The 14675-nt window shown below is 37.8% G+C and overlaps 1 protein-coding gene across 4 annotated transcripts in view; it reads left to right on the top strand.

The window, feature by feature from the left end:
• LOC127954792 (slit homolog 2 protein) overlaps window positions 1-14675 on the top strand; it is a 70655-nt gene that overhangs the window by 32327 nt on the left and 23653 nt on the right. For all 4 annotated transcript variants that reach the window (XM_052553411.1, XM_052553422.1, XM_052553430.1 and 1 more), the window contains exons 5-13: window positions 6052-6123; window positions 6513-6584; window positions 7297-7368; window positions 8499-8662; window positions 9007-9139; window positions 10986-11057; window positions 11147-11218; window positions 12925-12996; window positions 13807-13950. In XM_052553411.1, coding sequence (XP_052409371.1) covers window positions 6052-6123; window positions 6513-6584; window positions 7297-7368; window positions 8499-8662; window positions 9007-9139; window positions 10986-11057; window positions 11147-11218; window positions 12925-12996; window positions 13807-13950 — 873 coding nt within the window. The remainder of the gene's footprint in view (window positions 1-6051; window positions 6124-6512; window positions 6585-7296; window positions 7369-8498; window positions 8663-9006; window positions 9140-10985; window positions 11058-11146; window positions 11219-12924; window positions 12997-13806; window positions 13951-14675) is intronic.

Genomic DNA, 14675 nt, shown 5'->3' with positions numbered 1-14675 from the left:
GAACTGTACTAAAGTCATTGAATGCATTCAAATGAGGCAGTAATTCAGCCGCTTTACGATCCTCCGAAGTGTCTATATGCGGTTTAGACATGAGGAATAATGCGCAGGTCGGCAGGACTCTTCTGCTATGCTTTATGGCATGGTCAGAACCTTCCATTAGCCTTCAAACAAAATCTCCCTTCAACCATGATTATTTGTTCCTGATGAGAGTGGAACTATGGGAAAGCTCACACGGAGAGAGGGAGATGATAATGTTGACTGTGTTTCATATGTAATGTAATCAGATATGTAAAGCTGACATCGTGACAGCTGAGTTTTATTGATTGGTTCACGGTGGTTTAAGTCGAGGGAAACTTCTGGTAAAGCTGACTCGCAGCCTGCTATTATTAAGTGAGAGGCGCACACGCACACATGCAAACGCACACACGAACTGCGGTGATCGTTAAGCAGTAAATTACAGAAGGAAATCCTCGACGGCTGTATGTAATTCTCGCTGGCAGATTGAGTGTGACTGGAAAACCACACCGTCTCCCTCCTGCTCGCTTTCTGTCCGCTATTAGACTTTCAATCCATATTTTGTAATTGTAGATTACAGGGAATCTGAGTTTGGACTCATCTACTCCCTCGACATGTGTGTTTGAGAAACTGAACCCTAAAGCTCCAAAATCAACAGCTTTGACGGATACATCCTTAAAACGATCCATTGAAGAAATGTGGGCTTAACTCTCTCTCTCTCTCTGTGTGTGTGTGTGTGTTTGTGAGTGTGTATGTGTGCGTGTGTGTGTGTGTGTGTGCGTGCGTGCGTGTGTGTGTATGTGTGTGTGTGTGTGTGTGTGTGTGTGTGTGTGTGTGGAAAGGACAGATTGACTCAAGCAGCTGTGTGTGTAGCCATTGGTCGTGTCTTAAGTTTGCGGGTGTGTGAAAGACAACTTTGAGGCCTTGTCTGTATTTGAACAGAAATATTTCAGTTTGACTCACACTCACACACACACACACACACACACACACATACTGTCTGCTGGAATCTACGGCAAATAGCTACGAGACTCAAAACATCTTGAAAAGATTTAGAGAAAGAAAGAAGAGGGGAGGGGGTTAGAGTTACTATCTCAGGTCTTTCATCTTCAAGTGTTTCTTTTTCTTGATTGTTTCGATCTGTGTGTCTGAAAGAAAGAGCGACAGAGACAGAAAGAGAGCGAGTCTGAGAGAATGGCAGACATGAGACAGAGAGGGAGAGAAAACAAGTGGTTGTGGGAAAGTTGGTGGTTGTCTGTGTGCACCCACACTGGCACAGTCAAATCCCGCTCTCTCACATAAACACACACACTGAAGCCACTCTGACCTTTTGACCCTGAACTCAGTGTAGGGCTGGATGCACAATCAACAACATGAAGTCAGGAATTTTTATTTACCTTAAAGAGTGTGTTATCAGATTAGTGTCTTGTGACTTTTTTTTGTATTGCAATATATAAATGCTTATAATAATTAATTATATAAGAATTCATAAAAAGTATTAATGATTCAATATTCTTTTAATGTACATTTTTATTAACATTTTTACGTTCAATTTTTTGAATCACCTGTGCTGTAATTGTGCTGTAATAGCTGTTGTTTTTTTTTTTTTTGAGGTCAGAAGCAGATGCATTATGTTTTGTAGCAAAAGTCTGCAAAACAGTTGTGGAAAATAATAGTAGCTAATAATTTGGATGATGACTTCGGTATTTCAGAACGACAAGTGCAACATGTTTTCTTCTGTGAGTTAATTGTTTTTAAGTGCCGTTTTTTGATGCAACTCTCTTTTCTCAAGCAAGCATATGGTTGTTATTTACTTTTTAAATGTGCATATGCTGTTGTCATTCAACATTTTATATGCATATCCCATTGATATTGCCAGTTTCTCATTATTTCAGGAAATTAGCTGCAATCACGGATTCCACAACTTGTCCTTTTACCATTAAATTAATTAAATAACCAGTGTTGCTTCCCAAATTTTTTGTGCAAAACCAGTTTTTAAGACTGGTGAATGCCCACCTCACCAATATTTCGGTCTGCATCTGTGTGTGTGTGTGTGTGTGTGTGTGTGCTCTCAGAGCCAGGCTTACAAGAAGAGTGCTGAATGCCGCGAGTTCATAAACACCTCCCTAATGAGTCTCTCCGGGGAAAGTAAATGATCGGTGCTCATTTCTTCTCAAATCCCTCTAACATCTGCTAATGTGTGTGTATGTGTGTGTGCATGACATTTTCACGGATGACAGGTGGTCTCCCTAACACCACTGGATGTTAAAGAGAGAGAGAAAGTGTGAAGCACACATTCACACTCACAGAGTACTAATGCATTTTCAGTGTTTGTATCAATGCGTCTCAGCTGTCAGCGGATCCCAGCTACCATATAGAAAGAACAAACTAACAAATGACAGATTAGATTAAAGTCGCGATGAATCAGAAGCAGCGGCAGATGTTTTTATACATACTGTGATCTACAGTACATCAAAGTGTTATGCATTATCAAAAAAAAAAAAAGATGATGATGTTGCACTCAAAAATGAATGTGGTCAATTTTAAGTGGAGTAAATGATGAGAGAAGTATTTTTTCATCGGCAGATCCAGGTATTAAACATTATGAGATCCAAAACAAACAAAACATTGAAGCATGCATGTTCACAATAAGATCTATATCTTTCAAAACAGGGTGAACTGTCATTGCAACATTAAATTCTACACAATATTCGCTCAAAACTGGAACTGGCACAAGAAGATTGCAAAATGCAAATGTGTATCAGCCAATGTCAATAATCTCAAATTGCCAAAAATCAGGCGATTAATCAATGCTGTGTACTGTATCTAACTAAAGCAAACTTAAAAAAAAATATAATGTGAAGAAAGAAAAATAAAAGCCTTGAAAGATGGTGTACAAATTCAGAATTCATCAACTTTGGCAGTAGATTGACCCTGGTTCAAACTTAAAATCTCTTCACACGCCGTCTGAGTGAAATAACCGTTTCTGATGCAGTCCAAGCAAATCCAAACACTTCCAGCTCTGATGTTTGTGTGCTTATCGTGGCATTCAGTGTGTTGTTTCTGGTTCGTCATCCTGGCGGTAATGTAACGTTTGCTATCGAAGTCTCGTGGATGTGATAGCATCTCCGTCTGTCTGTTTCTCCCTCTCACTTTCCACTCATTCTGCTCTATCAGTTTACTCTTCCATCTCTTTCCTTCCTTCTAAGGTTGACTTATCTTCTAGTATTTCCAGGTTTATTCCGCCACAAATGAATTAGGATTAATAAACTAAATTTCACGTTTTAACAGTGTTGTTTTGCTTAGACATAGTGCAAGAGAAAAAAAAGGAAAGCGTCCGTGTAAAACAGCAACTTTAGGACCATGCAGAGTGCTTTGCCAATCAGTTATTTAAAGTTTCGGGCCCAAAATATTAATCGGTGGGCCCCTTCTTCTAAGAAGAAGGCTATAGTATAGTGCACTTCACTGGGCCCCCCTCGTCACAGGGCTCGGGACAACATTTGTGGCTTTTTTTCCATGCTTAATAGACATAAGTAATTCTAAATAAAAAAAACATTTATTAGATGTTGGTGTTTGTCCATGCTGGTAAGATTGTACTGCCCCCTAGTGGAGGAAGATGAACTCCATCACTGAGGCTACATGCAGACGTGTGTGTGTGTGTGTGTGTGTGTGCATGCGCACGTGTGTTTGAGTAATTCTTTTTGATATTATAAATACCTGTCTGTCTCCCTGGCATTTTCATTTAAATCCTGCTGCTCTGTGATTGGTGCTGTCATGTGCCACTCATGAAAATGAAAATGAATAGAGCCCTCAACAGACAGGCAATCTATCTCTGTCTGGCCTGACCTTGCTGCACACACACACACACACACACACACGCACACACACACAAACATTGTCAGTGTCTCGTTTTTTGGAGACTGAGGGTCTGTCTCTCATTATGATTGACAGCTGAGGAATTTGATTGACAGGTCTGGCTGGCTGAACTGGCTGTAAGGGTTTCATGCTGTGTGTGTGTGTCTGTGTGTGTGCGGGGGCACATCTATAAATGAGACGGTTGCCTTTTAGAGTATGCTTTGCATGAGGGAAGACACTTCATTAAAGCCACACCCTACAGAGATACACACACACACACACACACACACACACACACACACACACACACACGCTCCAAGGTCAGCCTTTGAACCCCTGAATGGGGATTTGATCGGTGATCATGTGATCAGGACTTAAAATCTGATCATGTGACCCCTTGAAAAAATATAATGGCTGTTATGAAAATAGATATTAATTGAAAGGAAGTTAATTGATGGGTTTAATTAGTGCAGGTGTGCTCCTCGTAACTCTTCATTATATTCATTCAGATGGTATGATGGTAACACATTGATTAGATTCTTCTCTCAGTGTTTTTCGGTGTTATATAGACGTTTCCTCTCAGACGGTGAAAGAGACAAGCAAGTGACAGTCAGAGAGTGGATGAAAGAACAAATTAAGCTTCTGTTAGTTTTTGTTCTTTTATTGAAAAGAGGAAGAGAGCGAGTGAAGCACTTCCTCTAAAGGTGCTCAGAGGTCATCATTCAACCCTCTTTCTCTCTCTTTTATTCTGTTTCTGTGTTCCACTCTGAGTTACCAGTGTGTGTGTGTGTGTGTGTGTCTGTGTCTGTGTGTGCATGTGTTTGTGTGTGTGTGTGTGTTTGTGTGTTTTTTGTGTGTGTGTGTGTGTTTGTGTGTTTTGTGTGTGTGTGTGTGTTTGTGTGTGTCTGTGTGTGTGTGTTTGTGTCTGTGTTTGTGTTTTTGTGTCTGTGTTTGTGTGTGTCTGTGTGTGTGTGTGTGTGTTTGTGTGTGTGTGTGTGGTTGTGTGTGTGTTTGTGTGTGTGTGTGTGTGTGTGTTTGTGTGTGTTTGTGTGTTTGTGTCTGTGTGTGTGTGTGTGCGTGTGTTTGATTGTGTGCGTGCGTGTGTGTGTGTGTGTGTTTGTGTTTGTGTGTGTCTGTGTGTGTTTGTGCGTCTGTGTGTGTGTGTGTGTGTCTGTATGTGTGTGTGTGTGTCTGTGTCTGTGTGTGTGTGTGTGTGTGAGTTTTCTAGCCCACCTCCCACCATGTCTTTGTTCATATGTGTGGTGCTTTATTGCGATTGCAATTTTTTTAATTGTTCGATTGAAATGCTTTGACTGTCTGTGTCTGAATCCATCTCGTCTCATCTGGGTGACAGCTGGAATGTTTGCACTGTAATCCAGAAGTACGTTTGATCTCATAAATGCGCACACAGATCGCTGTCGGTGTCCTGTAAAGACACAGATGAACCTGATTAAAGACAATTCCCATTCAGTTCACGCTCCGGTCATGTCAGGATGACATTTTTAAAGAGCGCTGAAGACTTTAAATGTCTGCTCTGACGAAGGAGTTCAGTTAGAAATGTTTGTTTAGTCTCATCATAACTGTGTGCGCATGCATATTTGTTACGTCTGATCTTGCAGCTGTTACATTTGAAAACGACAATATTTAATTCTGTTGTTACTTTCTTTTACTTTTGTTGTTTTATTTTCTCTTGCTGCTGACAGTGTTTATGTGATTGTATTTTTTTTAGGTGTTGTTTGAACACAAGGCTATTAGTTAATGCATTGAAATGATTTAATCAGTCTGATTTGTCAATTTATGACTTCTCAAGACTTGGGGTATAGTGCACAAGTCAAATGAAACACTTTTAAGATATCCTTCACTTTTATGAAAATTTGTTATGATTGAAAGCTCCGGAAAGATCCCATTTATTATTATACCGAACACAGAACAGAACATTCTTCATGCCTTCTTCCCCATTGCAAGGAAGAAAGAAAGTCATACAGTTATGAAATGACACGAGAATGAGTAAATGTTTTTATTTTTGGCTAAATTAAGATGTATGTATGTTGTACAGTCTGACAGCTGATGTCTCAGTCTGCCTTTGCTTGTATTGTACAAAACAACAGCGAAGGAAAACAATTCAGCATACATGTGAAGAACTGTGTATGATTGTTATTGTTCTCTCTCTTTATTTACCAGTGACCTGAGTGAAAATCAGATCCAGGGGATTCCCAGAAAAGCATTCAGAGGAGCCACCGAGATCAAAAACCTGTGAGTCTTCTGTATCTACGTGCGAACGAGAGAGAGAAAGAGAGCTTTGGATTAAAGATTGTGTGCTTTAATGAGATGCCCAGGCATACTGACCATCACACACACACACACACACACACATGTGGGAGGAGTGGGCAGTGCAGGTAGACAATAGTAAAAGAGAGCACAGCAGAAAGACAGAGAAGGCTGGAAAGTGAAGAACAGTGATCGGGGATGAAGACAAAACATTGAAGGACAGGAGAGTGAAGGATGCATGTGTTGTTGTTGTTGTTTTTTTTAGTAAGTGAGAGTGAGAGTGTATTATTCTATTTCCATAATCACTGAACATCAAACAGAAGACCTGACTGCATCATCTTCAAACATCATCTCTCTGTCTCTCTCTCTCTCAGGCAGCTGGACTATAATCAGATTTCCTGCATTGAAGACGGAGCGTTCAGAGCTCTGCGGGATCTAGAAGTACTGTGAGTATACTGCATGTGTGTGTGTGTGTGTGTGTGTGTGCGTGCGTGATTGTGTTCTGTTGAATTAAAGCCACTGCAGAGATCTTTTAAGACATCATGTTCGTATAAGACTTGGGTCAAAGCTGGGCCACACTGGTTTTCGGGGACTGTTCCAGAAACTTTGTTTGATTTTTTTTGTTTAAAATTGAGATTAAAAAATAGTATGTTCATGTTGAGTTGGTATGGATTTCTCTGTATGTAGACGACATGCTGCGGTCTGCTGAGTCTTGAATGATACGTGTCAAATGCATATCTGTTTTTTATACCGGGATCAGTGGAATAATCCTGTTAGAGAGAATGGAATCAAGACAGAGAAATGGGATTGTGTCAGGTTATTTATATGATGCTTTGTGACAGACGTGACATGCATGAAGGCATTTTGATATAATGCAAAAAAAAAAAGGTCAAATCATCTATATAAGATTGTGCATGGAATATTGTTATAGGAAAACATCAAAAGGTTAATTCACTCACTTTCAAACTATTCCAAAGCACTTTTTTTCAGGCAGAACACAAAATGAGTTATTTAGCATTATGTCTAAGATTAACAATGAAAGTAAATAGAAACCTGGGGCATGCAGCTTCATCTGGTGACATATCACTTATTATTATATATGTCTGTTCATTAAATAGGTCTGTGAAATGATTATCTTTCTCTGTCTTTGTTTCACAGCACACTGAACAACAACAATATATCTCGTTTGTCAGTGGCCAGTTTTAATCACATGCCCAAGCTTAGGACATTGTGAGTATCTGACACACACACACACACACACACACACACACTCAAATTTCGTCAAACCAGTCCTCCAGACTGTCGTCGGCATTTTATCAAGCACTTATCATGCTGGCCCTTAATAAGTGTGATTATGGGGTAATAGCGTTTAATAACCACATTAATATGTATGTTTCATTAGCATGCATTTTGTAGATTGGAGTGTTTTGTGTGCAACCATGATTTACACCCATTTAAATGATGAGCTAAAGTAGCTAATTGCTATATCAGCATTCTGGACCTTGTTAGCTCAACGTCAGCAATAGATGATGGAAAGAAAGCCAGTGAATGCCAAGATTTGAACCATGAAACATACGTGGCTAGTTTTTCTCTATCAAATGAGAGATAGCTAGTAAATTGTCCTGTAGTGTGGTAACTAAAAACTGAAAAGGTAAATCAAACTAAAAGTATATAAAAAAGAATAAATAAATAATGTTTTTTTTTTTTTGTGTAAAAAATTATAAAATAAAATATTTGTTTTTGTAAAAAAAAAATTTTTTTTATGAAAATAAGGAATAATGTCATGGCAACTAATTGAAATAAGATGAAGTTCTATAAATGTTAAATTTAAAACTTAAAAAATATTTTTAAGGTAAATAAAGGAAACACAATAATAAAATAGTTTATAAATGACAGAAGCACATAATGAATAACTTAAAAAAATATAAATATATACAAAATAAAAGGTAGTTCAAAATATTAATAGAAATTATAAGTATATAAATAATACTAAAATAAAACTGTTATCATAGTTACCAATTTATTTCCAAAGGAAAAAAATGATTAGATTAAGATCCAGATTATTAAAAAAACTAAAATTTTTGTCATGTAATTTATAATCTACCCAGCACTGCAACTAAATATGATTAAAGTTTCATTTTATCATTAATTATTGACACCTAAATGTGCAGAGATTTCTCAACAGAGAAATCACTGTGTATGTGTTTGCATGTTGTCTGCAAGTAAAAGACCATAATTAATAAACATGAAATTGTCTGACACAAAGTCGAAGATACTCTCTCACACACATGGACACAGGATTAATCGACATATCAGCTTCGCCTGCCATCAGACCTTGAAATGACTCTTTCTTTCTCTAGTCGTCTGCACTCGAATAATCTGCTGTGTGATTGTCATGTGGCCTGGCTCTCTGATTGGCTGAGACAGAGGCCCCGCCTTGGCCTCTACACACAGTGTATGGCTCCGCCCTCCCTGAGGGGCCACAACATTGCTGAGGTTCAGAAGAAAGAGTTTGTGTGTACAGGTAAGTTTGTGTGCGTTTCATTTGTGTGGCTTGTTTAAAGGAGATAAGAGCTTGTGAGAATAAAGAGAATAAATAAATGAATTTGCAGTTTTGTCAAAGCTTTCTTATTCTCTCCATTTTTGGCTTTTCTCTCTTTATTTGCTCATGCTTTCAAGACTTCAGTGAAGGCAAGTTATTTATGCGTGGGCAAAAAACTTTCTTCACTTCAAAATGCATTTAGTTGCAATTTGTAGTCCATAACTTTTTTGTTTGAGAAAGTTTTTTAATTTAATGCAACCTTTAGACTCAGCTTCCTTTGTGTAGCACACACCGCTGCACCCCTGTCACATGTGTGTGTGTTTTAGGACCCCAGTCACACTCGTCCTGTAGTGTGCTGCAGTGTCCTGAGCTGTGCACCTGCAGTAATAATGTAGTGGACTGCCGAGGGAAAGGACTGACCGAAATACCCACCAGCCTGCCGGAAACCATCACTGAGATGTGAGTGAGGAGCTGACACACACACACACACGCACACGCACGCACACACACACATGCACACACACGCACACACACACACATGCACACACACACACACACACACACACACACACACACACACACACACACACACACACACACACACAAAGTGAGAGTTGTATCTGTATCAAATATTTTAACTACGGAGGCCATGCTGAAGTCATGCGCATTAATTCAGTGTGGAAATGGATTTATTTTATCAATGGCATCTCTTCTGAGGACCAACGCTCTGCCAACAGGGCCTGGATTGAGACACACATCTTTTTTAAACTGTTGTGCCTCTCACGGTCAGGGTCATTGTCTATCATTTCTCATCCCGTCTTGCTCTGTCTGTCATCCCATCGTTTTTCTTCCTCTGAAAGCTGCATGCAGGGCCTTGGCAGATGAGTCAGATTATCTCATTTGGCTCCGGTTGAATGAAATGTGTGTGTGTGTGTGTATGTGTGTGTGTGTGTTCGTCCACCTATGTGGGAGCCTGATTTCCATGCCCTGTCAACTTTAGAGAGCTTATCTGATTTATGACATATTTGCTGTCAAAGAGAAGAACTGATATCTTGAGAGAGACAGCGAGAAGGCGAGACGTTTTAAATAAGCATTGGTAAATGCCGAATGCTGGAATACTGAATTAATCATATATTTATGATTCTTATTTCTTGACTTGGCAGGTTGGAAATCTACAGCTGATGTTAATTTGTCTTTTATTGCATTCTTGTAAAAAAGTGAAAGTGACACACACACACACCATTAACACACATCCTTAAACCCTTAAATCCGCGACCTTTAGATTACACAACTCAACTTTCTAACTCCAAATTTAATGAAATTTTATTAGCTCAAATATACAATTTTTACAATTTAAAATACTTTGATTTCAGGATTTTAATTTGATTTGTGCGTGCATTTGTAATAAGTTTGAAATAAGGAACATGTACATTTGCAATTATGACATTTTGACGTTTTAGAAAAACATGCCTCTACCTTTTATTTCTCTTACTTTCCATAAAGGTATGTACTGTAATATCACCGAAAATTATAATAATATGTTGCAGAAACATCACTAAAAGTATGTGTTTTCCATGATCCTGGGTTGCATTTTGAGATATAAAGAAAGAGTGAGAAATAAAGTTGCATCCGTGAGATTTAAAGTCAGAATTATGAGTAACAACATCGTAACTGTGAACTATAATGCACCTAAAGTGATGATAATGAGGAAGAAATCATGATGATCTCTTTATTTTTGTTCATAGTGTGTAATACACTTCCAAAGACATTCAGTTATTCCTCAAGTGAAAGTGTTTGATGAGAGGGAGGTTATAGAGATCAAGTGTGACGGAGGCATTACGATGAGACGACTTCATCTAACATTCAACAGTTTTGCTACTAATATAATTACAGTCTTGCAATAAGTACTGTTCTTTTCCTAAAGAGCTTAGCAAGAAAACACTGAGTGTGCTTTTAAGGCAATGTTAAAACGTCAATGTGTTTAAAATTATATTTTTTCATGAAAACAGATGTTGGATTTAGTTTTTAGTCTGATCTAATCACACAAGCACACACTCCTCCAGACATGGACACTACCTCAAACTGAAATACAGCAAACACACACACATCTGTGAATAAATGCATCTCAGAGATATTGACATTAATCTCACATTGATTTGCCCCCTTTTAATTTCTGTAGTGCAAAAAATAAAAATAAAATCCTATTTTCCAATAGCTTCTCAGTAGCTGGCCATCATTCACTTGGATTATTCCCTCCGTCATGTTCCCTGCTTGTGTTGATCTGGTTTATTCTCTCTGTTCACAGCCGACTGGAGCAGAACTCCATCAAGGTTATTCCACCAGGAGCTTTCGCACCTTACAAACGCCTGCGGAGAATGTGAGTGTGTGTCCGTGTGAGCACACATACATACATAACTACACACTTATCCCTCATTTTCTCTACATTTCTTCTTTTATTTTTCGCAGAGATTTGAGTAATAATCAAATAACTGAATTGGCTTCAGACTCCTTTCAAGGTCTCCGATCTCTGAATTCACTGTGAGTATCTATGTATGTCTCTCTCTCTGTGTGTGTGTGTGTGTGTGTGTGTGTGTGAGAAGAGAACGCAAGAGTTATATTAAGCTTCCATTCTTCAATTATTGATGATCTGACTCATTCAAGCTTTTAGAGAACAGAACGGATAAACCCCTGTAGAGTCGGAGTCAAACATACGGGACACTTGTCATTTCAAAATACGAAGAGTTTTAAAGATGCCTTCTTTAAGTTGTAGAAGTACTGATTTTATAGGATTTGTTGGTAACACTTTAGTTTAGGGACTAATTCTCACTAGTTACAGTTGCTTATCAGGATGGATATCTACGGAGCCCTGTACTTGACATGCAAGAAAAAATAAATTAATTGTGTGCACAATTTACTAATTCATTCCCTCGATGTACTAAAACATGCACAGGATTACTATTTATTTCCCCTGATTTGCTAAGTCATATGCATAATTTACTAATTCGTTCTCTCAATTTATAAATCTCGTGCACAATTTAGCAAATCGAGGGAATGAATTAGTAAATCATGCACACGATTTAGCCTACGGTTTTTTTCCTGCATGCCATGTGCGGAGCTCTGTATATAATTCTAGTATAGTTATAGTTCTTATAAAGCACATATCAATATCTTATTCTGCATGAGCATATTTTAGATCCCTTAATCCAACCCCAAACTTACTATGATAAGCAGTAAATTAGGAGTTTATTAAGGCACACGTCATACTGTAGTTAATAGTGAAAATTGGTTCTTAAATTAAAGTGTGACCAATTTAAAAAAAACAAGTAAGCTTGGGAATTCCTAGACTAAAGACGAAAACATGTTTTTATTGTATATGGCTAAAGCCTTAGAATATGAAACACACTGTGTGTTTAAGGGGGATAGGATGTATATGTCCTACTTGCTTGGTCTGTGTGTTTTCTTTGGTTTACATTACTGACCGGGGTCCAGTGAGCCAGAACTCTCTCTCTCTCTCTCTCTCTCTGTCTTAGTGTCTCTCTTTCTCTCTCGCTCGCTCGTTCCCTTCGGACAAGCCTCTTAAGAACACCAGCCAGCCATTTCAAATCTCTCCTGCTGAAAAAAATACATCTTCAAGCCAGAAGAGTGATCCAATGCGAAACATAAGCGAACACACACATGCGAGTCCTGATATGACATCACAGTAATGAAATACTTCACATGCACGCTCGGACAGAACACACACACTGCTACACACTGATTAGTTGCTGAAAGAACGATCAAATTAGTCCAAATATTTATGGAATAAACATACAAAGGCACAGCTTTCTGTGTGGGCTGCACATGTGTAGGATCTCAGCGTAAAGCCAAAGCCATAATCTCATTATTCAATCTAAAATAAAAATGACTATAAGTGTTTAGCCCTGCATTGCTCTTTTGGATTAGTCTTGAATTTCCTAATATTCATTTTTACCACAACTGTAGTGTGTGCGTATGATTATAGACCATTAATACATGAGATAAGATTGATGTATCGTATTCATAATAAAAAGTTATTTGGTGATTTTACTTCATGGATCTTGGTCCGTATGATTATTTAATTCGTGTTTAAATGTGATTGGCCGGGTGGTGCATCTTGTGCTCTGTTTGATGAACCGTTTCTGATGAATGGTTATGTGCGTGGGTGGGTTATGAACATCTTTCATCTTTGCTTTTATTTAATGTTCCCTTGTGTTCCTGCCTTTCAGGGTTTTATACGGGAATAAAATCAGTGAACTTCCCAAAGGCCTTTTTGATGGACTATTCTCATTGCAGCTACTGTGAGTAATGCACATGCTGTGTATTTATGCTTTAAAATGCTGTGAAGGAAGGGCGTTTATTTCTCTGTGTGTGTGTGTGTGTGTGTGTGTGTGTGTGTGTGTGGGCGAGGCGGGTTTTGCCAAGGCTGAGAGCCAGCCATTGGATAAATGGCTTAATAAAACATACTAAATAATGACTTAATTAAAATCTAATAATGGCTTGTGTGAGGGGAAAGGTGAGGTTTCCAACATTTTTTGATATCAACACCAATGATTCTCAATATTAGCTTAAACACCGCAGCAAAAATGGATATGCTGTTAAATTTTAAAGCTTTAACAGTATTTCTTAGTAAGTCAGGACTGCAGGACTTCTGCTGTGTGTGTGTGTGTGTGTGTGTGTGTGTGTGTGTGTGTGTGTGTGTGTCAGTGCATGTGGGTTTGAGGAGTATATTTAGGAAATGCTTGTTAATCCAAGTATTTATAGGGTTTTAACAAGACCATAAGTGATTGGTGCTACAAAATTAGATTACAAACACACACGAGCTCAGACTAACATGTGAAACTCACAGTTGTTTATGCTCGCAAATATAAAAGTTTGGTGCCAATAACTTAAAAGCGTGCACACACCGTTTTAATTGCTTTGCAGGAGATGCAGAACATATAAATCCTGTTTACACGAAACATAAAGCCTCTGTTTATTCACAAAGCGCTCATATGTTTGTCTAGAAATGTTAATCTATTTGCGTATGGCATTTGTAATATCTAAGTTCACAACACGTGTATAGATTTTCCTGTGCGTAAAATGTCAAATGCAAATGTTTATCCCAACAGGTTGCTTAATGCGAACAAGATCAATTGTTTGCGTGTAGATTCATTCCAAGACCTGCAGAATCTGAATCTTCTGTCACTTTATGACAACAAACTCCAGACCATCGCCAAGGGAAGCTTCTCTTCTCTCAGAGCCATCCAAACACTGTGAGTAACATTTGTTGCAAAATTAATAAAAATGAATGACACGGCTGTAGCTAAGACTGAAGAAAACAATAACAAAAGAATATATTATATAACATTTTCATTCCTCCCATCTGCTGCTTTTGTTGCAATCAGTGTTGTAAGTCTTAACTGATGCAATACTTTTTCTAGAATTATTTGACACTTTTATTAATAGTTTAAGTATTTTAAATTGGATTGCATATACACACATTGTTTTTGACTATCTTCTGAGGGTTTCTTACTTTTAGACAGTAACAACCAAAAGTACAGACCAAAAGTATGGAAACATTACTATTTTTAATGTTTTGAAAGAAGTTTCTTCTGCTCATCAAGCCTGCATTTATTTGATCAAAAATACAGAAAAAACTGTAATATTGTGAAATATTATTACAATTTGAAATAATAGTTTTTAAATGTATTATACTTTAAGTTATCATTTATTTCTGTGATGCAAAGCTGAATTTTTAGGATCATTATCACATGATCCTTTAGAAATCATTCTAATGTGATGATTCATTATCAAAGTTGGAAACAGTTCTGCTGTTTAATATTTTTTCAGAACATCTGATACTTTTTAGGATACTTTGATGAATAAAAAAAAAAAAAAAAAAAAAAAAAGAAGCTATGTTTTAAAAAAATAAATATTTAGTAATAACAATATACACTACTGGTCAGTAATTTGGGGTCAGTAATTTTTTCTTTTCTTT

The sequence above is a fragment of the Carassius gibelio genome, chromosome A1 (assembly GCF_023724105.1).
Source record: "Carassius gibelio isolate Cgi1373 ecotype wild population from Czech Republic chromosome A1, carGib1.2-hapl.c, whole genome shotgun sequence".
Taxonomy (NCBI): domain Eukaryota; kingdom Metazoa; phylum Chordata; class Actinopteri; order Cypriniformes; family Cyprinidae; genus Carassius; species Carassius gibelio.
The sequence above is the reverse complement of the archived record's forward strand: the minus strand, read 5'-3'. Positions and strand labels throughout refer to the sequence as shown.